Source organism: Macrobrachium nipponense, chromosome 14 (genome assembly GCF_015104395.2).
Source record: "Macrobrachium nipponense isolate FS-2020 chromosome 14, ASM1510439v2, whole genome shotgun sequence".
In the NCBI taxonomy this organism is placed as follows: Eukaryota; Metazoa; Arthropoda; class Malacostraca; order Decapoda; family Palaemonidae; genus Macrobrachium; species Macrobrachium nipponense.
In genome coordinates, this window is record NC_087207.1 from 33,876,434 (window position 1) to 33,903,988 (window position 27,555).

At 40.7% G+C, this 27,555-nt stretch overlaps 1 protein-coding gene across 3 annotated transcripts in view; it reads left to right on the top strand.

Moving 5' to 3' along the window:
- The first annotated feature begins 10,426 nt into the window (after positions 1-10,426).
- Positions 10,427-27,555, top strand: part of LOC135226451 (baculoviral IAP repeat-containing protein 7-B-like) — a 130,823-nt gene continuing 113,694 nt past the window's right edge. For 2 of the 3 annotated variants that reach the window (XR_010317228.1, XM_064266042.1), the window contains exons 1-2: positions 10,427-10,726; positions 23,051-23,957. Coding sequence is in view for 2 of the 3 variants with exons in the window: in XM_064266042.1 (XP_064122112.1) it covers positions 23,252-23,957 (706 nt within the window). In the remaining variant the exon portion in view is untranslated. Of the gene's footprint in view, positions 10,727-10,750; positions 10,985-23,050; positions 23,958-27,555 lie in introns of those variants that run through there. The other variant, XM_064266044.1, reaches the window with a different exon arrangement.

Consider the following 27,555-nt stretch of genomic DNA (forward strand, 5'->3'; position numbering starts at 1 on the left):
TATTCTTATAATGTAAATTTTGTAATACAATTATAATTTTGGTAATACGATTAAGTCACCTCAGAAACTGTGTATAATGTTGTGAAATGTATGTTTTTGTGTTCAGATTCCCACATTTAAAGATAACACCTGTTAAGTAGTGTAACTTTTCATTTTAAAACATACGTAAGACAGAGAGAAAGAGTACGCACTTATATGTAAGCCTCTGGAAAGGGTTGTTTTTCACTTCTTGATTAGGCCTTAGCTAAGCTAATTTTTTTTTTTTATCGTCCTGATCAGGCCTGTAACGAAACAAGGGGGCGTTGTTCATAGACATATGCGAACGAAAAAGAGGCCCCATACTCGATATCCCTATAGAGATGATGTAATATGTTTTCGTCTTACTGACTGCCCCATATGCCGATACGCATATGGAGATAGATACCTATTCATTCGATTCTGAGACCTAGCCGCTGCGTTAGAAATCTCTCTCTCTCTCTCTCTCTCTCAAAGCTCTCTCTCTTGCGCGAACTGTTTCATTTCCGTAACGTAATTCACGCTTATATATAAGGTGATCACTCATTTTTATATAATTCTTAGTAATATATGTGTTGTTTGTGGAATCTGAACATAGTGTTATTTTTATTAGTTTTGTGAAGGCACCCACGAAAGTGTAGACGTATGTAACAGGCCTTTTGTTTGAGTGAGAAGTTGCAGCTGCATATGCAGGTATTTTTCAAATGTTTTGAAGTGCACTTCGAGGTTTTATTTTACGTGTGGATAAAATTATAATTTTTATGCAAATTTTCTTTTGCTTTGTTCTTTTGACATGTCCAATTCATATGCTTAATGTTTGTACTGTCAATGCTTTAATTGTTTTCATTTTATGCATTATGTTTTTGCATTGTCTTTATTTTGTTTAATTAGTTTGAATTGTTTTGATTGTGTAAATTTTGAATCTTACACTTGTGAATTAATTTGTATTTAATTAAATTTCATTTCAAATTTTATTATTGCTTTGTAATTTAATTTAATTAATTTTCTTGATAACTTTGATTTAATTTTGCTTAATAATTAATTCAAGCATTAATTAAATTTTTGTTTTCAAGTAATAAAACTTTCCCTGAGACTGTGAATTTCACTTATAAATTTTGAATTTAGAAATAAATTTTTTTATTTAAAATTTACATGAGCATTTCATTTAACCACCAGTATTATATTTTATTTTTGTTTAGGTAGAAATGTAGAGTGATAATTGTGCCGTTTCCCACAAATAAATCAGAATCATGGAAATACTTAGATTTGAAATTGTAGGAGGAGTGATGCCCTTTAATTAAGATTACCTCACATCTATTTTAACGAACTTAGACTGATTGTTTTCTTGACTGTTCAGTTCTATAAGGGATCACTATTACCTTTAGAGTATTCAGTCGTTTACTATTTGTGATGAAGGGTCAGGTGTCTGGCTGTAGTGAGGTAAGTAATACCCAGGTACTTGAACAAACTGTGCCCTAAGTACAAAGGGTATCCCAGACCCAGGAATAAAAGGGTCTCTTGTGCTAACTAGTACAAATGGTAAGTGAAGTAACCAGATACTTGGCAATTTGGGTTAACAAATATTAATGGTGTCCAGACACAGATCTTTGGCTACTTCGAGCACCAAGTATTAATGGTGTCCAGACCCAGATACTCTAGGCCACTTCGTCACAATATATATATATATATATATATATATATATATATATATATATATATATATATATATCTATATATATATATATATATATAGTCTCAGTAATTGAGTGGATACTTGGACTTAGCTTAATAATAAATAATATTGCCAAGACCAGGAAGAACATTCTTTATTATTATGTTATATACGATCTTTCGAGGTATAAAACCTCATCAGGCTAAAAATTGACAAGGATGAGAAATCACTGAAATTACAATAAAATGATATATTTTACCAATATCTTAAGTCCAGTCTATTTGAACAAAAAGACAGTACTCTAAAATCCAGGTCAGTGAAAGGATGGTCCTGTGCTAAACTGTGTTCCCTTATGGCAGAAAAAGGTGATTTAAAAAGAGGAAACCTAGTTCAAACAGAAAGACCTCTGTGTTCCAAAATTCTGTGTCTAAGCCAGCGGGAACTGGCTCCCACTTATCGCAGACCACACTGCGAACAGGTAAACATGTAAATGACACACGAATTAAGGTCCACAGGAAGAGTAGGCTTCTTCCTCAAAATTGATCTTATAGTAAAAGGGTTAGTAAAAACAAACCTGAATCTAACTTGATGAAAACTATGCATAAGTATTTCTTGTAACTTTTTTCGAACCATATAGCTACTATGACCAAGGAATGGCAATTTAATATACTTTGTATCTTTACTAGCAGCACTGAGACAAAATTTCCCATCTAAAAAATTTTTCAGAACTTTGTGAAATACAAATATGGGATAAAAATTGTCAGAAAAATAATTCAGGAGGAAAACCATTTCTTGATGAAATAAATTAAAATCACAACAAACATTTTAAGCTCTTATTTATCAATAGTATGTATTGAATTAAGTTTTTGCAACTTTGGTGAAAAACTGAGGTAATTCAATCGCAAGCCAGTAAAAGTACTTTTCCTATTAACAGAAGTCTCAAATTTGCTTCTATTTCTGTACACAAGTGGATCGTTAGCCATTTTACTTTGGGTGTAGTAGTTTGTTTACAATTCACCTTATTTTTGTCTTGCGTTGTAGTTTTTTCGTAATTTTGTTATTAATTTTTTAGTTTGTATTTGCTGTTCGTCTTAGGTTTTGTTAGCATTTTTACTGAAGATTTTAGTAAGACAATTCATTTTATTGTAATTTCAGTCATATCTCATCCTTGTCAGTTTTTCAGCCTGATGGGGTTTTATACCTCGAAAGCTCGTATAACGAAGAATGTTCTTCCTGGTCTTGGCAATATTATTTACCATTAAGTCCTCTCTCTCTCTCTCTCTCTCTCTCTCTCTCTCTCTCTCTCTCTCTCTCTCTCCTCTCTCTCTCTCTCTCTCTCTATATATATATATATATATATATATATATATATATATATATATATATATATATATATATATATATATATATATATATGTGTGTGTGTGTGTGTGTGTACATATATATATCTTGGTCCCAGTTGAAGTATGGAAAGCATCAGGAGATGAAAGGGTGGCAATCCTTTATATTCTAATGGAAAAGATTCTAGATGAAGAGACAATACCAGCGGAGTGGAGGGAAAGTATATACTGATACCAATTTTCTATGGCAATGGGTATGTTCAAGAGTGTGGTAATTAAAGAGATATTAAATTGATGTCCCACACCTGAAATATTTAGAAAGAATGATAGATGCCAGACTGAGAGAAGGTGTAGAAATAAGAAGAGAACTTATGTATGATTGTGTATTGTAAAGACCTTCCTTACCCATTAATCATGATTATGTTTCTCATCTAGCAAAGCAGCAAGAATTCATCAATTTATGTCGATTATGTCTTTCACTATTGTTATTTGATTAACTGCCAAGAAACAAATTCTCCCCGTCCGTGTGTGGGTAGCGAGAGACGGGGTCGGGCACTCCGTTTCCGTCTGCACACTGCTACGTATACCTCGTGCCCAGGTAATAAATCAGTTAGTTCTTAGTTCCGTTTCTTTACAACCTCACACTGGTGACCCGAGGAATGACGGTAAACAGCGTATTTGGCTTCATCGTTAACGGACTCACTATGGCCACACTTACTTTCAAAAGCCTGTAATTGAACCATACAATGACAAAGTCTAGGCTTCTGAAAGCTCCTTCCTCTGAAAAACACCCACACTGTTAACAGACTAATCATGGCATACCTCCTCAGGTGCTTTCTGGCATGTTCGAAAAGTTTGGCTGGGCCATTTACGATTCACTTCGACCGTATTCAGAAAGTCATTAACTGAACCACACAGCATATAGTTTTGACTTCTGACGAACCCTGAACACCATTAACGGACTAAATATGGCACTTGATTCGCATTTTGGTGTGTGAGAGTCGAAATGTCAAACATTGTAGTAGAAAGTCAATCCGTGGACACACAGATCCTCTGCATCTCCCTCTCGCCTTCAAAAACCAGGATTACTCAGCCGATAAAACTGCCACCGTTCTCGTGGCAAAATACCATGTCATGGTTCCTGCAGGCCGATGTGCACTTCCATGTAGCCAGAGTCATGGACGAAGAAACCAAAGCAGACATTACCATGACAATGCTGCCAGAGGAGGTTTTCAACAAAATCCCCCCTGGGCTAGACGCACAGACGGAAAAAATCAAATACGAAAACCTCCGCAAAAAGCTCATCGAGATATACTCCATGCCCGTCCCAGAGAGAGCCCAACATGCCCTGGACCTGATGAACCAGCCCCTGGGGGACACATCGCCCAAGGATGCCTGGTATGAACTATGAAGTCTCCTGATGCTGCCAGACTTCGACGAAGATGGAAGAAGGGAGATTGGCCTATCACGAGAAATATTCTTGCGGCGCTTTCCACAGGAGGTGAGGACTGCGACCACCAGCCCAATGCCGTGGTCGCACTAGTAGCCGCAAACAGAAGCCCCATCTGCTGCTACAGAACCCAGACCCACAGAATATCCATCCTGGGTCATAAGTACGAGTGGCCCTTAGTCATTGTGATCGTCAGGTTCTCTCTACTGCGCATCGATTTTCTTGGACAACATGGTCTACTGGTAGATGTCACCTGAAAATGCCTGCTAGACACTGGAACCTGCCGCTCACGCCCACTCGCCACTGGCCCCGGAATACCTGCTGTATGCAGTGCTGCATTGTCCAAATACGGTGCCCTCCTGCACAAATTCCCAGATGTCTTTAAACCAGAACTGTGCCAGGTGCCAGGAACATAGGCCAAGCACAGCATCCACCACCACCACGGGTCCCCTGACACATGCCAGATTTTGCTGCCTGCTGCCCAAGAAGCTCCAGGATGCTAAACAAGCATTCGCTGAAATGGAAAGTATGGTATTTGCAAAAAGGCATCAAGCCCATGGGCATCCCCTCCCCACATGGTGAAGAAACTAGACGGTTCCTGGAGGCCCTGTGGGGACTACCGTCTGTTAGACCTGGCAACAATGCCTGACCATTAACCCCTGCCAAACATGCAGGACCTGACAGGAGCCCTATGTAGGGCTAAAATATTTACTAAAATGGATCTACTTAAATCTTATTTTCAGGTACCAGTACATCCTGACAACATTCTCCTACTCCACCTGTAGCCTCAGGAAAGCTGGGACCACATTCCAACACCTGATGAACAGCATCTTGGGGGACCAACCTTTCTGCATCTGCTACATGGACGACATCCTGATCTTCTCCAGATCCTTGGAAGAGCACCTGGGACACATCCGGGCCATGCTGAAACGCCTATAGGAGAATAGATTAATCATCAGATTTGACCAGTGTTCCTTCGGTGTAGAGAACCTAGATTTCCTGGGACACGAGGTCTTCCCGACAGGCGTCTGCCCCTTGGCCTCCAAGGTAGATGCAATGAAAATCTTCCCTACACCGAGAACGATCAAATCCCTTCAGGAGATCCTCAGCATGGTCAACTACTACTGACGATTTGTGTCGAACATCGCCCGTATCATGTATCCCCTGACCAAGGTGCCGAAAGGAAAGCTAACAGCAATGACGTGGGAAATGCTGCAGCAGAGGGCGTTCGAGCAGACAAAGGCAGCCCTCACCAAAGCCACTATTTTAGCATATCAGGACCCCACCAAGCCCCTGAGACTTACCATTGACACCAGCAATGTTGCCTGCGGAGCCTTGCTGGAGCAGATAGTAGATGGGTCCCCCGGCCCGCATGCGTTCGTTAGCCGCAAGTTAAAAGCCACTGGAGACCCGCTACAGTGCATTCAACAGGGAACTGCTGGCAATCTAGACACCAGCCCATTCACCATTCTGACAAATCACAAGCCTTTGGTACATGCTTTCACGAAGGCAGGAGACATGTGGTTGGCAAGACAGCAGTGGCACTTGGCCACTATCTCCGAATTTGGGTGAACCATCAACTACGTCCCTGGAAAGATGAACCTGGTAGCCAACGCCCTGTCAAGGAATGAAATAAATTCAGTCCACCTGGGCATTGACTAAAAGGATCTGGCGAAGGAACAAGCCACAGACCTTGAAACACCAGCTTACCAAATGGCACTCACCGCACTGAAGTGGGAAGAACATACCAGTAGAAGAATCCTGATCAACACTTCTCTGCAACACTAGCACGGGCCGCCCCAGCCCCCTGATATCCGCGTCACAAAGGAAGCAGGTGTTCGACATCATCCACGACCTCTCCCATCCATCAGGATGTACAATAATGCACCTGATGACCGAGAAATTCATGTGGCACGGGATAAAAAAGGACTTGCAAAGAAGGGCAAAGAGCAGCATACCATGCCAAACAAGCAAGATCACCTGACACACGGAATCAGGCATCAAGACTTCCCTCAACCATGAAGAAGGTTAGGGCACATCCATGTGGACGTTGTAGGACCTCTGCCACAATCGGGGGACACCAGATACCTCCTAACAATCATAGACCATTCTACAAGATGACCAGAAGTGACACTGATGGCAGAAGCGTTGACAAGCGCCTACGCGGAAGCCCTACTATCAAGTTGGATAAGCTGTTTTGGTGTGCCGGACAACATAACTACAGACAGGGGCTCGACATTTCTGTCAGAACTCTGGGTCTCTCTGACATGCCTAATGGGAACATTTCACAGTACAACGGCATACAAACCCACGGACAATGGAATGGTGGAAAGGGCCCACCGTTCATTAAAAGCAGCGCTGATGGCACGGTGTACCAACGAAAATTGGAAGGCACTACTGCCCTGGGTCCTGCTAGGTCTCCGAACAGCACCAAAAGCAAACAGCAAGGTGGGTCCTGCTAGGTCTCTGAACAGCACCAAAAGCAAACGGAACCAGACAACCGAGATACATCCCTTCTAAGACTAATGCTGGGGTCACACATTCATGTATCACGACAGCGTATGCCCACGTATGTGGATCGTGGGCATCATCACGGTGAAATGACCTTGAACAACTGGTAAACAGGACATGGGCTAACGGACGTAAAGCCAGCACCATAAATTGAGCCGCAAATGTACGCGCAAAGAAAGCAAGGTCGGATGTCTACCTGGAACTCACGCCGATAGTATAATGTTCTATGTACGTCACCTTCACATCGTTACCACGCCCACCGTTGTGGGGCTGTAGGGTACAAAATGGCCGGCCTGTAAACGGAGCAGACGGTAAAGTGATGGAACATATATAAGAGAATGTAAAAATATTGCATTCTGAAAATCCAGGTTGTAAATTCACTTTGGTAAAATTCTGCTTGTACTGTAAAATATTGTATATTTTCAAAAAATAGAAAAAAAATTAAGTCAGACATTATAATATACATACCATTGGCAGTCCCAACATCTTGGGCTTCTTCTGACAGACGATGTGGGGTTTGAGGAAGTAGAATATGTTCAATATCCACTTCTTCCGTGTCACTGTCATCACTCTGTATCTCATCCAACTCCGACTCCTGTAGGTGGAAGATGACATTTCCTCGACCTGAGTGTCTGCAGGAGTGGCTGTAGGAGTCTTCTCTGTGCCGAAAGAAGGTGCTGCAAGAAGATGTGACGTTGATGGTCCCTTCCTTGGTCATTTTCGGAGGTTCGGCATCTTGAAGGGCATTGTGGAGAGTACTTCGAGGAAACTGCTGGTCTCGGGAGACTGAAACAACAGCTGACCTGAGAGTTGTTGTTGTTGTTGTATTAAGTCAACACTTCTTGTTGGCATGGGCCTTTCCCTTGGCACTGACCTGACCTTTTATACCACGCTACAGCGTTGCCATGTTGTACAGGGTTGTAAATGTGCGAATCGGTTCCCCCGTAGGCTACAGCACAATTAGGAGGTCCACATGCTTCATGGCGGAAAGTAAACAACGATGGCAAACAATGCAGGTGACCCTAGCGCCTACACTGCAGTAGTCACCGTGGGTCCCACGTGCAATGTGTGGAGCTACGTCAGGTGACATTTGGCGTGACCACCCACGACTTGTTTTGAACATTTCAAAACTGGAGCGGGCTACAGCGCCCTAGTGGGCGATGCTTAGAGCCCGGACGACCCGTCACCATATGTCTACGATTTTGTGTATGTTTTACGTTACATTTACAGTTTACTGATGTAAGCTGTTGCCAAAACAACCAATTTCCACTCATGCATGGGCGTGCATGCGTTGATATGTGAATGTGTGACCTTAGCATAAGGGAAATAGCGAAGGAGTTCGCACCCTGCCGGAAGACTTTCGTGAACAGGACAAATAACTACAGCCCAGAAGGCCTGAGAACCTACACACTGTTCTTGAGGGATAACATCCCCAGGCAGGAAGACTGGGTATCCCTCGACAGGTTGAAGCCAGCCTCCCGGTGGATAACGAAACCCGGGAGGCAACCGGCAGACGTCCAAGAATTCCTCCACAAAACAAGACCTCGAACGAAGAAATTGACATCACAAAACGAGGTCAAGGTCGTCCTAGGGGACGGACGAAGGACGCCTCTCGAACGGCAAGCCCACCAGAGGACTCAACAGTTGAAACTACCCCACAAGCCACAACCACAGACATCAAGAACTCGGGGATGGCTCCTGATACCAACAAAGTATTGCGATTAACATTGCCCAAATCTTCCAATTATTCATTATTAATTATTAACAATTGTGTTGGGGGGAGGGGTAGTTGAAATATCAAAGATACAGAAGGGAAGGCTTCAATGGTATGAACACCTGTTGCGAAGAAAGGAACGTCATTTTGGAAGACATACGATGGAAATGGAAGTGCGGTCAGAAGGAAGAAGGGAAGACCAAGAAAGAGATGGCGTGATCGTGTAGGGGAAGATTTGTTATAGAAAGGTGTAAGGACAACGCTGATTCACAATTTTCTCTGTATGTAGTTCAACATTCGCGTTGTTCTTACTTCCCTCTGCGAGAGCGTTCAGCGGGCTTTCCGCCATTGTATATATCTTGTGAAATCATATCTTATGTACTTTTGTATTTTGTATTACATGTCTCTCAAGAAACACAAATCGGGTCTCGCCGACCCACTTTTATTCTCTCGCGGGTCGGTAACCACATTTCCGCCCGCATGCTGTATATTTGAATTTTCCCTTACCTGTAATCTTTTACGGGCTGCTCTACGAGCAAGAGCCCGTGCTGGCACAAGGCCAGCTTAATCTTAAACAACAACATGTAATCTGCTCTGTGAGCAAGAGCCCGTGCTGACACAAGGTCAGCTTAATCAAAAACAACAACATGTAATAAAGTCAGTACACTACTACCTGCCTCTTTGTCCACACCTCACAAAGGTATTGACGAGAACGATTCACAGGACAGAAATCGATCAGATGACTCATTCAAAACGGCGACCCCATATAAAAATGAGTTAAACCTGGGAAGAAGTAGTCTTGTGGGGGGGGTGGGGGTTACTTGTAAAGACCTTTCCCGTTAATCACGATTAAGTATCTCATCTAGCAAAGCAGCAAGAACCACATGTATATATTTGTATGTAGAATTTCCTGGCTTTTTCTCAGTTATATAATTCATCAATGTATGTCCATTATGTCTTTCGCTATTGTTATTTGATTAACTGCCAAGAAACAAATTCTCCTCTGTCCGTGTGGGTAGCGAGAGACGGGGTCGGGCACTCGTTTCCGTCCGCTCACTGCTATGTATACCTCGTAGTCGTACTCAGATAATAAATGTTTCTACGGCCTGCTCTATGAGCAAGAACGCGTGCTGGCGTAAGGCCAGCTTACTCTCCAACAACAATAAATCAATTATTACCCAGTTCTCTCTCTTTCCGACCTCACAGTATGTAAGTATGTAATATTGTGAAAATGTTTGGAAAGGACTAAGTCTTGTGGAGATAAAAAAAAAAATGTTTTCGTACAAACCTAATCCATGTGTCTTTAGGAGGGGCGAAACAATCTTCACACCGATTCCTATCTCAAATTGCGTCTATGGCTCACCTACTAAATTATATGGTAGCTAATATGCTTGCGAGTAAGATTAAAGCTTAGATGACTCTCAATTCACTGATAGCTGATACCCGCTGCTTTTTGCTCATGAACTAGAATGATTTTTTATCGCCTGGTATTTTCAGAAGCCAGGCGTGCATTTTGCTCCCGATTTTCCGCATTCAGATATTAGAACAAACACATATGGCATGTAATACGTTTGCATCACTTCAAGGAATACTCCTTATCTATCCTTCTTGCTTATCATTGGTTTTCTGGATATTTAAATCGGAGCTATTTAAATGTCCTTCCATGACGTCATAAGAAAGCTTCATTGAAACAGACGCTTTTGTTTATATTCTGGGATTATTTTGATGGTTGTGGCCTTCCCCCAAACGTTCGTTCTCACGCTCTCTAGAATTAAATATATACATACATAACGTTTACAGTTGAATTATGTCTTACGTATAAACAAAAAGAGATTAGCAATCCTGATATAAAGCACCTAGAGCTTGCTATATATACTTGTCTTACTCTCAGAGAATCTTAGATAGTTCGAAACGAAGTCGGTGTCAAAAGGCGGAACAATCCGAACATTAGATATTTTGTGAATGTCGTCACTTTATCCGCACTTCATGGTTGTTCGTGACGCCCAGACCCTGGAATTTCCAAGGTAAATTTTCAGTAGCATCTTTAAGGCCTAATGACTAGGTCGCGTTAAGTTAATACGCTGTAGATCTCAAAGAGTGAGGAGTTTGTTATTAGTAACTCAGTTTACACTCGAAGGCTTTTATAGGCTATAATTCATGAGCTTGCTTAGTTCAGTCTTAGGCCTACTTTGGATAGGACCATATTCGGTGTCAACAAGAGCTAGGTAGTAGCCTAGTCATTGCCATTTAAATGACAACTCCTGTTGCTGCCGTTATATAGGGTAAGGTTTTGCGTTCATCTGTAAACTGACAAACTTATAAGAGTAACCTATGGTATACCTAGGTTGTGCTTTTAGTATCTTATGTTAGGGTAAAAAACCGTAGGGTACAGGGGTGGCCCATGTACGATCAACGTGTACAACCCAAAAAAAAGTACATTATAACGCGTCCTGACATCGGAGATGGGCATCAGTCACGACTTGTTTTTGGTGAGAAACGGAGCTAAAGACCTCTACTCTCCTTTCGAAGTACCTAAGTATTTTCTCCAAAGTTAGAAATTAAGAACCCAGGCCAAATTTTAAGATTTAAACAGAGGGTAGTGAAATGGTGGTACAAGGCAGTCCAAATCTCACCAAAACGGTTCGTTCAACATTTTTTACTTACAACTCGAAATATTTAGAAGATTGACGCCATCTCGATGTTTACGGAGTCGCTTGTGTCAATAAACTTCCCATTTCCTGTGATAAATCTGCACACCACTTGCACCCACAGACGCTGGGGCACTTTCATCACAACAGTCGGAACACGGTCCCTAACCGACTTGTTTGTTAGTAAACAACTGTTTTGGTAGAAGACGACGACTAAGCGTGCACTTGGATAATTTTTTAAATAAATAGTAAAACATCAATATTTTACATATTTATGATGATTAATTTGAAAATATTCTTTATTGAAAAAGTAACTCAATTCTGACTCAAATTTAAGTAATTATTTTTTGAAATTAGAACGTTCGTTTAAGTCCTGTATTATGACGTCACGATATCTTGGCTTTCGTACGTATTGTAAATTATTGCTTTACTCAACTTTCTTGCAGAACAGTTTACCAGTTATTCATGCAGATTATTAGCTATTCATGTAATTGTTATAATCTTAATGCGCATATATATCTTTATTATTTACTTTTTGGATATATGAAGATGTTTTACTGCCGGATTATCGCCGTAGTGTGACGCAATCGTTTTCGGTCCATGGGCCTCTTTTTTTCGCACCATAAGAAATTATGGGGCCGAATTTGCAATGACCAGAAAGTCGTTAAAAGAGGAAAGTTAGCGTTGAGGGGCCTATGTTTTGATTGAGAAAAAATACAAATTTATTCAATAGCTACGCTTGTAAAAAGGAAAAAATACTTTATTACCAAAAACTTGATTGACAACTGAGCAGCATACCTACTATGGGTTTCAGTGACAGTGCAAGCACGTTTTTGGGCAATACCTATTTCTGTAACGAACACTCTTATTAGAACAAGATTTTGCTATAGTGCATTACACCCAATGCCGTAATTTATAAGGGTATCGTGAATCACTAATCGTAAAGAATAATGACACTTGTCCTTGTACCAAGAGACAAAAACTCCATTATCCAGAAATGGATACTAACACGCTTAAATAGCTCCACCTACCCTCTCCCCCCCCCTCCACCACCAATCAAATAAGCACTGTGGAGTTTCAGTTGTGATGGCAGTAAGGATAAAAACCACCGATTACAAGCTAAAAATGAATTCAGCTCAAACCATGACCCCGGGAATAAAAAGTTTCATACTTTCGCTAATATAGGCAACAAAATGTTTTATTGTGCTGATTACAACTGCAATCTTGAGTAAGATCAATATACGTTACATATATACGCTAACATTGTTCAAATGAGTGCTGGGAAGGCTGGGAAAGATGGTTGTCGTCACTGATCAGAACCTGTACATCCACACGGTAGCCGCCATATTGGATTTCAAAATTGCCTTGAAAATTTTTTAGTTCGTATGGGGCTTTCATATATCACATTATGTTGACAAAACTTCAATCTTTTGAATGGTATGCTTGGAGTTGTAATTGTATTCTTGTTTCACCATTTAAATATTGAGTGAATAAGACCTGTCCACCGTGATAAGGGTTGGTAGTCGCTGGTGTTTCCCCCATAGCCTATGGCTAAAGTTTGCCCACACGTTTCGTCTAATAATGTCTTGGCAAGAGGACCTCTGCGTATAGATAGGCAATCATATAATTAAATGTTTTTGTGGCAGGATCACAAGCTAGAAAAAAAAGCGGGCAAAATCCTCTCCACATTAACCTAATCACTCCAGCTGCCAAACCCACCCTCTATCACACTTTCCTCTTAACACTACAGAATACAAGCAGGACAATTGACCTACAACTACACAAAACATAAAAGAAAAAACTCAAAATACATGTAATTACCAATCAATCCAGTTACTCCGGGCTATCTTGTGCTGTCCGCTGGTTAAGGTCACTGGGACACCACCAACAACAACAACACCAACAACAACAACAAAAACAACAACAACCAAGACACCACAACCCACACAACAACACCAAGGACTACAACACAACAATCAAGGAACACAACAACAACTCAACAACATAACCACCGCCTAACAACACAACAACCAACCGAGGAACACTACCTCACATATAACAACAAAAGACCACTGCACAACTACACAAAAAATATCACAAAAGCACAGGACAACAACTCTAAGCAAAAACACTAACTTAACAACACCAAATAAAACACAAAACTCAATCAACTTCCAATGCCTTCAATAGACTACCTCCAACACTACTACTATCACAGGCTCTCACCAAAGACTGACTGAAAAAAACACTAAAAACACAGAACTTTGATCTCTACCAGCAGACAACCCAGCAGAACTCACCAACAGCCAATACAGTTGTTAACTATCCATACAGCCAATACACACCCTCTCTCTCTCTCTCTCTCTCTCTCTCTCTCAGACGTTGTCAAATGGAACTCCATAACTCCTCCATATTTTAACAATAATATAGGAATGTAGTATGTATAAATTTAGGGTATGGTAGATCTAGTAGATAACTATTCTGCGGTGATCTAGACTTTGGCAGTTGACATTTTCCTGTTATTTTACTTGCTTTACAAGAGTTCAAGTAAATATTTTTTTCATTCCACTGTAACTAAACTTTTATTTACCCTTGAACTCTATACGCTGGTACATCGCACCTGTTGGTACCGACGTGTAGTCTTCAAAGGTAAATTACTGTTTAGTTACAGTCGTCTGAATAAATATTACTTTCAAATCTTGTACTGCAAGTAAAATAACATAGGAAAATGTCAATTGCCATAGTCTAGCTCGCCGCGGAATGCTTATATAGAAATACCAAATTCAGAATTACCAAATTGATTTGTGTTGCTGATGTAGGTTGGTTAACCTCAGATCGACCCAATATGGTTGGGAACCCTTTGGTTTTGCATGGGGGAAGGTGTCAGGAGAACCAGACCGCCATGTTCTTGTTATGGAGTGGTTCTGCACGTGTGCTATGGCAAAATACCGAATGGCCATCTGGTGGCCACCTCTACCATATATGACCACCTTCTCAAAAATCAGAAATTGTGGCCTTAATTTGTGACTTGGGAGAAAAAACTTACTTCGAGAGGAAAGTAGAGGTCGGTTGCAGGATGTGTTAAAGTACTTTTCCGGGCAGGTGATTGCACCATGGTAGAGGCCAGCCATTCGTTATTTTACTATAGTCATTAGGGAGCTGTCTGTTTAAGAACCTATTGTAAAAGGAACCATACTAGCCTAGCGTACCCTAACCTAACAGGCCGTGTCACTTACCCCGGGCTCTGCCCCTCCAGTGAAGGAGACTCCACTTTTTACCAAAAGCTCTTCTATAAAAATGTGCATGCACAGGTATCCCAGGATGGCCAGCATACAACTTGAGTGGTTAATTACAGTTGACTGACAAACAGTAACAATAAATTCTTAATAAGTACCCAAAAATGTTTTTTCTATAGAAAAGAATAATTTGTTCATGAAACTTACCTGTCAGATATATATATATTATATAGCTGTATTTTTCCGAATCCGACAGAAATTTAAACACTTACGACACACGCAGTGGGAGTCAGGTGGTTAGTACCCATTCCCGCCGCTGGGAGGCGGGTATCAGGAATCATTCCTATTTTCTATTCATAATTTTTCTGTCGCCGGTGCTGAAAACACCTGTTTTCAGTACCTCCGTCTTAGGATTTTGGAAACTTCATTGCCGCTAAGTATCCTAATTGTCTTTTGATTGATTTACTTGGATTTGTGGCTAGGCATACGCTATCTTAAATTTATTTGAATTTGATTCATTTTTGCATAAAATATCTGAATCTAGTTAGGCTAGTTTTCAGACGGGGTTGTCTGCAAAGATAGGGTGTGGCTACCGAAAGCTTCGGTAGATTCGCACTTGGTATGTACGAGGGGTATGGGTCTTGCTTCTTTGTTGAGATTTGTCATGTAAGGAGTGTGAGACTTTGTCTATTCCGTAAAGAAGACGTATGATTCGTATGTACGCAATTAAATCAGTTAAACATGTCTAATTCCGTAAGGAAGACATATGTACGCAATTAATCAGTAACAAAAGTCAGGGTAGTGAACCTGCTAACCTTCCTGTAGACTTTATTTTGCATAACCCTGTAGTATGGCCTACGGGCTATGTATATGTCTACGAGAGGTGCTCGCTCTCCTTCATTGCTGTGAAGTGCTACTTCTGTAATTGTTACTCCTAACCTGCAGTGTTGCCTTCGGGCCCTAAGCAGTGTCTGTAGTGAAATTGCCCTTGCTCTGATACTCTTTCGATTCGTAACTTAGAATCGAAAGTGCTTGCTTTAGAGAGTAAAAGTGAAATGCAGAAGTGCAGTGATACCCCTTGTGTAGTGGAGGGTGCGTCAGATCGGCCTCGTTTCGCCTCTAGGCCGGGACCTCTGCTTGACTCCCACCCAGAACCAGGGAGCAGAGCATGTCGAAAGCCGAAGGAGGGTTACGAGGAACCCCCACCGATCTGGCGTGCCTTCGGCAGTTTTTTTTTTTCTGATGAAAATAAACCCCAGACTGCCTAAGTGGCGTGCACGTGGCACGAATCCTGAAGGATTGCTTCTCGTCCTCCGAAGCGTCCTCCCCGCGCAGGGGTTGGAGCTTTCGGATGGACTCACGCCCTCTAAATAGAAGCTTTATGAAGAGGACGCTTCACGTCCTCTCTCTCTCTCTCTCGTTATGCGTTTCAGTGAGAAGTAAGAAGGCGAACGTCGCCTGAACTCGTGTCCGTCTTTCCACCGAGAATACGTAAAAGAAGTCATAGTAGCAGTAAGCTTTTGAGAGCGGACGCCCAAGCCAGGGGCGCGCGGGTGCACGCCAAGCGCGCGCCAGTGGACGCCGAGCGTGCGCGCCAGTGGACGCCGAGCGCGCTCCAGTGGACGCCGAGCGCGCTCCAGTGGACGCCGAGCGTGCACCAGCGCACGCCAGGTGTGTCGCCTGGCTGAACGTTTCTGTTGAACTCTTCAAGCTCTTGTTTCAGATTTGGGCTTAAAGAATTTTTACCTCTACCTTCGATGATACCTTCTACCTCACCTGCAAAGAATGTGAAGTAGGCAGTGCTTCGGAGGAAGCTTAAAGTGAACAGACAACTTCTTCTTCGAAACCCAGCAAGACATCGGGTTTCGTGAATTCAAGAGGTCTCTGTCAATTAATATTGCTTTTCGCATAGGTGGATGGAGTTAAGGAAAGCTCAAGGGAAGTTCTCGTTTGCTCTACCGCAAGCTTTGCCTTTCTGCCAATAAATTTAAGTTGCCACTACCGCAAGTCCAGAACTTGGACTTTTTGCGATTAAGGCAGTTACGGTTATAAAGGCTCGATGTCCTGCACGTCAGGACTCTCTGCAAAGTTCAGTAGGATTCTTGCAAAGGCACTCATCAAAAGTACGCTCTTCAGGAAAGCGCAAGACAGGACTTCCTTTGCCATACTGCCAATAAATTTTAAGCTTTAGCAGGCATTAGTTGTGATACGGGAGAGGAAGCTGGTTGGAGAGTTTCTTCCTCTTCCCAGGATAATTTTGCCAGCTTTTTTAGCCCATCTGAAAGGGCTTTTCAGATGATAGATTTGTTAGTTCCTAGTCGGGACTACGCTGCCGAATTGAAACATCGTGCGTTCTTTACCTGACGTAAGCCCAGTCTCTTAACAGGATTCTTGCCCCTTCCTCGTTTGAGACGGGAATCGGAAAATAAAATGCTCGACTTCCTGGATTACGTTTTGTCAATTCAGTGACTTTCCCCCATTGACAATATACTATCGTTTTGTCAAGTAAGTGGGTATCCCCTCATTGACAAAATATCTCTTTGTCCCGTAAATGGGTTAGTTCTCATTGACAAACATCTCATTAACTTGATATTGCGTAAGCGAATAAGCTCTTATTGACAAGATTCGGAAGAGCTCTCATTCATCATTCGCAGACTCGTACAAGAAATAGACTTGTAGACTACGTCAATGTACCCTTATGTCCAATAACATAAGAAGCTTGAGCTGACTGCTTCGATTCTCCTAAGTTTTGTTCATGAAACTTGCCTGTCAGATATGTATGTAGCTGTATTTCCGAATTCAGCTATATATATGTCTGCCATGTAAGTATGAACAAACTTTATTGTGATATAATTTCATATTTTGCCTTGCGTTATTTTATTTCTGGTTGGTTCAAGTCATATACGCTTGCTGTAGTTACCTCTTTCGATGGAACCCGAGAGGTCTATGGTCCATTTTAAGGACATTTAATCGTTACTCCCTGCAGCCTTCCAGGAGTTTCCGATTTATCTTTTACCGTTGTATGGTAGTGTTCTGACGACACAAACGCATCTATATATTTAGCGTTTTCTGTTTCGCTTAAATATACCAGCTTGAGAGTCTCTTTATGCTAAAAATAACGGACCTTTTTCTTCATAGAATAGGGTAGCTGGCAACCCAGGCATAAAGTTAAGAGACGACGATGACGGACGATCGTAAGCTGCTGCTGTCACTGTCCTCTCCTCCAGACTCCAGTCCAAACGAGCCAGTACCAGCCCGTTCGCTGTCATGCGCGGTAGGTTACGTCTCTCTCCTCTGCGGGATTGACTGACTAACCGTATCTCTGTGCTGGCAGTTACGTCTCTCTCTCTCCTGCGGGATTGACTGACTAACTGTATCTCTGCCCTACAATCACGGACTTTAGCCTAAGATTGAGGGGATTTCTTACATGAATGAATAAACATTGCATTCGTTTGGCCTTAATATGTCCTACAGAGATATCTTACTCCTTTCGGTGCTCGTTACCGCACGGTATAGGACTACGAGTCTACCACAACATTGCACTATTATATGCTCTCTTGCTTAGGCAAAGCGCAGCCTTATTAGGGAAGTAAACATACTGTGTGAGGGAATGGATGAGCTTGCTGGGGACCATTTCCTTCCTAAAGAAGTTTGTTTCCCTGAATAGACTGCAATTCAGACCTCTACAGTTTTTTCCTACCGGGAAACTGAAATTTTATTAAAGATCTAGGAATGATTCTGAACATCTCTCGGTGCGTTAAGTATCTCTTGAGGTGATAGGAAAAAAAGGTGCCGGACATCTGGAGAGGGTTTCAGATGTCCTGGATCATAATCTGAAAGAAGTGGAAAAGCAATTCAGTCGTTTAATCCCTCCAGTCCTCGAAAAACGAAGACGTTTTGGAACCATGGTCCATATCAACTCTGATCTTCCACAGCTCTCTCATATCTTAGGAAGTATCTCTCGGTCGGTCCGGTTCGGGTTACGAGAAAGAGCCTATTATAACAACAGGCGTAGAATGGAACGATCCTCTAGAGGTTCGTTACAGGATTGCAAAAGTCCGTACGAATCGTCTCGATCGAAGCAAGGAGCAACTACTGACTTCCGAGTGGAATCTTTCTTTAGAAGTATGTTGAGAGTTGTGGAGACTTTAGGGACGCCCTTTCATTCATCTCTTCGCTAGGTTGAGGACGAAGAGGCTTCTTCTTCTCTGCTCCCTTATTCTCGAGATCCGGGGAGCGGGGGGGCGGTTAACATTAAACGCCCATCCATATGATATTGAACGGGGATGGATGTTTAGTCTTTTTTCCCCTTTTTCAATCGCTTAGGAAATGTAATAAGATGATTTATATCATCACAGGGAGCGACAATGACGCTAATCGCCCCATGTTGGCCTTCAAGAATCCTAAGAGTTCCAAGCAGAGGTCAACGTCCTTCCAAGGACCTTTTCCGAGGAGAGTCGGTCTCCTTTAACACGAAAGGTACCTATAACCTCTCCGCTCTGAGTCTGACTACGTTCAGACTATCGAGATTTTGACAGCATAAGATTGCAGTCTTCCCTTTCCGTTTGAAGAATGAGATAAGCTGGCAGTCACAACTATTAAAGAATACGCAAATATGTTGTTGACGGCCTTTGGGGCTCAGAGATTTGCTTCTGTCAAACAACAAGCCCTTCACGATCTTTGAGTTCTGTGAAATCTCGAAACTCGCTCACCATCTACTTTTTGTCTCACCTGTTTTCTCGGAGTCAGACACTCGTGCGAGATCAGGAGACATATAGTAGCCCTGAGTTTCTTGTTGACGAAGTCGGTTGCGTTTTATACACCCCCGATGATCGTTTAACATGAGACCAGGTTGGACTGTCAGGCATTCGTCCTTCGGGACTGAATCGCCTTTTTGCTCCTCGCTCCTTTCTCCTGGCACCAGAAGCTCGAGTCAGGAGTGGCTCAGGAGTTGATTCGCTAACGACGTTGGGTTGCGTTGATACACCCCCAAGGTTTGCTTAGCTTGAATCGCCCAGGCAGTCCAGACACCTCATCCTTCAGCGAAGAATAGTGCATTATGGTCTTCAGGGTACAGCCTTGCTGTCCTTGATTCGTCTGACTGGTCAACTGGTTGGTCACCTGACGTTAGTACAGACGAACTGACTGTGCATTTCCAGATCGAAGCTTTCAATATGGAACTTAGACATAGTCTGAAGTTCTTGATGTCAAAGCATTCGAACATCTCCTACCTGTTAACTTCTTGCATGTGATCAGGAAGGGGCATTTTTTCTAACCACCCTAGAGATACGACAAAGAGGGTTAGTGAGATTTTAAGCCATCGTCACAAGTTTTGGCTTTAGAGAACAAAGGCGGTGTGCTCTCTAAGCTTTTCGTTATGGCCTAAGAATGGAAACCCGTTTTGTCCTTGGGCCAGGAGCTTGGAAGCAAGGATGGCACAAGTTAGTGGGCAGGAGCCAGAGAGAGTCCTGTGCCCTGTCAGGTCTCTCAAGTTTTATCTACATAAAAAACTCAAGAAAGTCGAAGTCGTACGGACAATCTGCAGTGTTCCGAAAAGACCAGACTTGCCCATATCGAAGAACACCCTGGCTTTATTGTTAAGGAGGTCTTTCAAAAAAAAGCTCCTTCTTTGTGTTTGCACAAAGATTTGAAATCTTTTGATTTGAATGCTCACGAGGTGAGGGCGCGGCCTCGGAAGCATTTCAACAGAGCATGGCACTCAGCAACATCCTGAGTACATGTTTTAGCGAAGCAACTCTGTGTTCAATTCACACTCCCTGCGAGATGTGAAGATGGCATATGAGATCTGCTGCTCGCTAGGGCCATACGTGTCTGCAGCACAATCTTGGGGGCAAGAAGTACCATTCATCCTATCCTGTAGAAAATGGTTAGGAAGAGCTCTTAATTTAGTAGTTGAGTCGCCGACAACGGTGACTTCTTAACTCTTAAGCCTTAGTTACACACCTTACATGGGCTAGGTGGGTCAGGTGGTGATATATATTTTTATATATATATTTCTTTTACTTCTTAGCCCTCATGTATGGTCAATATGGTCTAGTCACGTCGTGGTCTTGCCCCTGTTGACAGATCATCTGGAGTGCACCAGCTATATAGGTCTCTACCTCGCTGGCAACTCTAGTAGCACAAGCAGACTTACGCGGCAGTAACCACGAAGTCAGCTATGCTAACCGGTAAGGGAATCAAGATATCAATTATCTGCATATATATGTTTCCTAAAATCTTCTATTCTGTCTACTCCCACCACCAAAGGTGGGATTCAGCTATATATATATCTGACAGGTAAGTTTCATGAACAAAATGATATTGTAATGATACAATTTAAGTTTGTTCATACTTACCTGGGGCAGAATATATATAATCAAGTACCCACCCACCTCCCCTCAGGGAGACAGTGGAATAAAAATTATGAATAGAAAATAGGAATGATTCCTGATACCCGCCTCCCAGCGGCGGAATGGGTACTAACCACCTGACTCCCACTGCGTGTCGTAAGTGTTTAAATTTCTGTCGGATTCGGAAAATACAGCTATATATATATATATATCTGCCAGGTAAGTATGAACAAACTTAATTGTATCATTACAATATCATATTTCCGAAGTGATATCCGATGCAGAGCTCTTTCTTAGTTCTACCACAGTGGGTACTAAACATGCTTAAACACAAGAGAAGAGAGGCAGCTGAAAATATATGGCTCAGAGGTAATGCAGAGTAAGGAGTCAAGGCAGTGAGTGGAATTCTGATGCAAAAACAAAAAATGTAGGTTTTTTTTTATATATATATGTGTGCCATTTGAGGGACCATGTTGGAAAAGTGAGGTTTTTAGGGGGACAAAGGGTGAAATTGTGACAAGGCTGTAATCCATAAGTTTAACAACTGACAAATTTCTGGGCTTTCAACCACCCCTTCCTTCATCCTCTGTAGGGGTAGTGCCGTCAGTGCAGCTCATACAGTGCACTGTAGCTAGTACTTGAAGGTTCCTTGCAGGGTACCTTTGGCTGCTAGCTGCAACCCCTTTCATTCATTTTACTATGCCTTCATTCATAATTTAGGATTCCTCCTCCATTCATATCTAGGATTTCTTCTATCTTATTTTTCACTTATTTAAAAATTGTTTCATAGTGTAACTGCAAGGTTTTCCTCTTATTACACCTGTAAAACCATTTATTCTCAATTTCTCTTGGCCTGTGGCCTATGTTTTACATTTGTTTCATTTCAACCTCCCCCACCCCCATTGGCATTCTTAAAGCAGTTGGGTCAAATTAGAGTAACATACAGAAACAAACTTACACCTCATCCAAAAACCCCACTTTCCTGGTGTGGTTCCCTAAACTGTAGGATGTAAACTGGTTTCATTATCCTAAACAATATGACTGAGGTGAAGAATGTGTACTGTTGGGACATACTACAGAAACAAATGAAAACTAAATCATACATCTGCTGACATATGTTTGGCAGGTGCAAGTTTGTGTACTGACATGTGATACAGTCTTGGCTACCCCTTATTTGTATCATCAATTGCAATGGGGATGCAACCTAACTAGAACTCAGTGCACTATCTTGAAATGAATGGAAAAACAGTTCTAGATTAAATAGAAACTTCAGGGAAAACCTAATTGTTATGTCAAAGGATACCAAAGATTAATATTTCCAAACATTCCCCTCCAGTATATTGTTCATCCTCCACCAGTATAGTTACCCAACTTCCCTTGCTCCCCTCTGCCTAAGCCAGTTTAACTTGAGACATTGTGTCCTTCCCAAGTCAGGGTTTCACTATCATGCACCTCTATAAAGCACTTTGAGGAAAGACAACTCATTCTTACCAAATTTTTGTGATGGAATCACCACAAATGCACACCTCTGCATATACTAATTACAAACACCATCTACCTCCTCTAGCCCAGGTCACATGTCCTAGCCAAGCCTAGAATAAACGTAACAATTATTTAGGAACCATCAATGTTTGTACTGGTTTGGAACTTTGACTTTAGTTACTTTTTGATAGACAGATATATCTTGTAGAGGAGGCTGCCCACAGTTTTGGTTTGGATGGTACTTGTACTGATATTGCAGTGGCCTTTCAACCCTGAGCTGCATTGCTTTTATGGTCACTTTAAGACTTTGCATGTACTCTTAGCTGTAGTATAGTGTTCCTTTGGTTGAATGTCAAAAATTAGTTCACATTAAAAGGTGTAAGTAAATACGTACTACATTTATTGAAGTGAGCAGAAGTAGTTGATTATTTTTCATGCCTTTAAAATTTACTTTGATTTTTTTTTCTCCTTTTTTAAATGAAAATGAATTTCAGTGAAAGACTTTGTAAATTAGGTATATAACTAAAACAAAGGAGTGATAAGTAATATTTTTGTTTTACATTGGTATATAATATTCTTAAAAACATTGTTGTAACTAAGGAATACTTGTTTTTCTCTCTTTTGAACAGGATTGATGACTAAGGACAATTAACAGCCAGCACAGAAAGAAGCTAACATTTAAAGCAAAAGATAAGTGAAACCCAGGCAGAAGTGTTTTTCTCTTAAATTGGAGAGTTCATGTTCAAGATGCTTGGAATGTGTAGTGAAGATTGAAATGCAAAAATATTAACATTTGTGATTGATCAAGCAAAGGTACTCTTCATATAGCAATGGGAGATGCCAATAGTGACATTCAGCTTCTGGAAGAGGAGCAACATCGTCTGAATACTTTTGGAGACCAGAGTTTTGTGGCTTCCTTAAATAATGCTCATCTTGCCAGAGCTGGTTTCTATCTTAGCCAAAGGGAAAAGATAGTGAAGTGTTATGCTTGTAATGTGGAACTTAAAGCTAGTGACATACACCCAGGATTTGATGTTTTGTCCTTTCACAAAGAAAAAAACCCGGCCTGTCCCTTTATTAAGCTAGTACTTTCTCAGAAAATACCTCGATGGAAGTCATTTTTATCAGTTGCAGATAGCCTGCGATATGAAAAAGCTCGGGCTGACACTTTTGTGGATTGGCCAGTTACCTTTTTGTCCCCATCAAAGTTAGCTGAAGACGGGTTTTACTATCTTCGTAGACATGACCACTGCGCTTGCATTTTTTGCAGAGGAATCATTGGTGCCTGGGAAGAAACAGATACCCCAAGGGGAGAGCACTCGAAGCATTTTCCTCAGTGCCCTTTTATAAAGGGCAAGCCTGTTGGCAATATTCCTATGAAACAAAGTCTCATTTTGGCCAAGTACAGTAACTTTTCTTGTGTCAAAGTGTGTAATCCCTTGGAGCTCAACAGCAGAACTACTTCAGAAGGTGTGACTACAGCCATATCAGGAGATGTGACAGGTCTTGGCCGGCAGTCGGAGAAGTGTCCAAGCAGTAAGTGTTGTTGATTTTTTTATAAAGAATAATGTGACAGTTTGTTCTCCCATGTTTTGCTTTATTAGTTTTTTAATCTTGAACCAATGATTATAAGAATTGTGTTAAAAGCCCAATGAATTGCACAGGTACTGTGATGGTTTTTAATTCTTTTTAATTTGTAATATAACTAGTATGGAATAACGCTTTTATTCATATCTGAAAGATTTTACTTTCTGATAATTAAGTCTTCATGTTGTTAAGGGTTTAAATTATTTAGTTTTTATTAATTCATTAAAAATTTCAACTTCAACCTTTTATCACATGAGAAGTAATGCTAAATAATTTAAAATTAGTACAGGCAGCCCCCGGTTTAGCTACAACTGCAGCTTAGATTTAGCAGTACTATATTTTCTTACCAATATTTTCTCTATAGCAAACAAAGTTATAATGCAAAAATATTGTAAGTCCTGTTCTACTTAATGTCATATGTGATATAACTAGTATGGTAATTTTTTACTCTAGTGTGATGGCTGAAATGCAAGCAAAACATTGTTATCATCAGGTTCGGTTCAGTTGTTGTAGCAAAGCAACTGTTTTCGTTCAGTTGCTTATGGCTGTAGTGTTTAAGCAATGATTATAATGTTACCAACGATACTTTTATCATTCTCTTTTGCTTTTTTTTTAAACTTATTTAACTAGAATATATAATAAATAAAGAGATGAAAGAAACACTTGTATTCTGAAAAAAGGGGACGTTTCTCCTCTATCTCTCTCATTCTTGGGCAAGATTTACCAGTAAGTTCATTGAATCCGTAGAACTACCATGCAAACCATAGTAAATGATTAGGCAAATGAAATTCCACATTTTCATCAAAGAGTTATTACATGTTTGGGCAAAATATGTGGCTGTGACATCTAAGGCATCGTTAACAAGTCTAGGGTAACTGGGAGCTGCCTGTACCTAGGGAAGATACAGATTTCCCTAAAACTGTGTTTTTTTTTTTTTTTTCATTTATTTTTGACAGTACATTTTAACATGGGTATATATTTCACTCCCATAACTGTATTAATACATCCAAGACACTGTCAGATAATGGGAAATTTCAGGATATGATGATAAAACACTGCTTATATAATACAACAGCTCTGTACCTTTAGTCCTTCACATACTGTATACTCAAAACATGTCTGTAAACAACAGACAGCACACTTTAGTTTGCTTACAAGCAAGGAATGTAATATGTACACAGTAACAATAATTTACACAAAATAAAAACCAAGATGTGCTGTATATAAAATGTATAACAAATTTGATAGGATATATTTATTTTTAAATAACCGAGAAAAGAATAGAAAGGCAAGCAAACACACATGATGCATATATGTGTAACCAAAACAAATTGCTGTTGTATTACCTGGTGATGTTGACCAACTCTCTCTCTCTCTCTCTCTCTCTCTCTCTCTCTCTCTCTCTCTCTCTCTCTCTCTCTCTCTCTCTCTCTCTCTCTCTCTACAAAATAGTTTATATTCTGTAAATCTAACAACAAGAAGTTAAAGGAAAAATGTGATATTAATTATCCATTATATATAGAGAATTATCAAATCACTCCCCCAACAAACTTAAGAGTTATTATAGAATAAAATGAAATGTAAGACTAATTCCCATCTACATCACCTCACATTATATGACAAAGTCTTTGTCACCAGAAACACAAGGCAACACACTCATGAAACATCTGTAGAGAGAAAACGTCTCTCATTAGTATTAAAAATTACTAGGTCTGTGATACTTCCACAACACCACAAAATACATGTTGAAGAACTGATAATAAAATGATGACAGGTAATAATAAACCACCAAAATGTTAATAGAAATAATAGGCCACTAAGATGTTAATTTTTGTCTGTCTTTAACACCCACCCTTTTGGCAGGTTACCAAAGCCTGGGCTTTTCAGTGCCCTTCCAGTACAGCATCCCAAAAAGCAGTGTTTAGCATTCTACAGAAGCGCTTGAGAATTTCCCTGAAAAATCGCACAAAAAAACACCTTTTCCACAAACACCTTTTCTGGTTCTAACCAGCCAAAGTTTCTAGAACTTGATGCAAAGTGCTGGTGGTACTTCTATTCGTATAGTTGTGTCCAAGGTGGCATTTGACCAAACGCCCTGTGCTGAGTCTGAAAATGATCAAGCATTCACCTGCACAGTCTACACACACACACACACACACACACACATATACATGTACATATACACATGCTGGTTTTACGCAAAAGAAGTAGTAACTAATCTTATTAACATTTCCTTCAAATGTATTTTATGTGTGCATTGTTGATAAATATTAGATATATTACACAGCATTGTTGTTAATTATTTTGTATGGCAAACAAATATTTATGAAATCTTTACACCATCCAGAACACATCATAAGCTACAAGAGATTTTATTGTAAATGATTGTTTGAAATTTTTGGTAAATAAAATTGTTCTATATTTACTGATTAACACAGTTATATTCATTACATTCTATCAAGGGATCTTAACTTGATTGTGTACTGTATGTTTTGTTAATAATTGAATATAAGCGACTTCTACAAACAAGTTGTCTAAGAGAGAGAGAGAGAGAGAGAGAGAGAGAGAGAGAGAGAGAGAGAGAGAGAGAGAGAGAGAGAGAGAGAGAATCTCTAAATGCTATGTAATCAGTTTACCATTATCTTTGACCTTTAATAGACATACATTACCTTTGCCCCCAAACATAATCTAATTTAATGGTTATGGCATTGAAAAGTGGACTAGAACTAAATGTAATGCCTAGTCTCTTGTTTGTGTCATACAGACAGGCTGTATCTAAATTTAATTTTGCACTTATATAAACAATCTCTCTCTCTCTCTCTCTCCTCTCATCTCTCTCTCTCTCTCTCTAACTTCTCTCTCTCTCTCTCTCTCTCTTACTGAGCGCTTCGGATTCTTTGGAATCATGAGCACTTGGAGTATCACTGAGCACTCAAATTTCTTGGAACTTCAGGAGCTCACTGAGCGTTCGGATTTTATTTATGAACCATGAGAGTTTGGCTGATGTGGTGTTGTCTGCCAAGGATTTTATGGAATCTTGAGCGTTTCTCAATCAGTATTGGGGATTTTGCTTTCCAGTCTGGTTTTTAAGCATAAAATGAGAGAAGTATTGAAACATGAGTTTTGACACTGCTTGACAGCACTTTTTTAAGTGCTTGGTCAGGTACTTTGATTGTACAGTGGTACCTCGACATACGAAATTAATCCGTTCAGAGGCGGCCTTCGTAGCCTGAGCTTTTCGTATCTTGAACTGCATTTTACATGTAAAATGCCTAATCCGTTCCAAGCCCTACAAAAACACCCGAGTAAATTTTATAATAAAGCTAAATTGGCCAATAAACAATGAATACTACAACAATTTGGACCATTCAATGCCTAACCTAATACGTACTACTAATATGTACCTGTAAATAAAGTGTATTAGTGTACATGTTATACAAGAAATACTGTATGTACGTATGTATAAAATGTGGAACCTTACCTTTCGAGTGAGGCTATCTCCGAAAGTGGCGACAGAGGAGGAGGACAAAACAGTAGAGAAAATTGT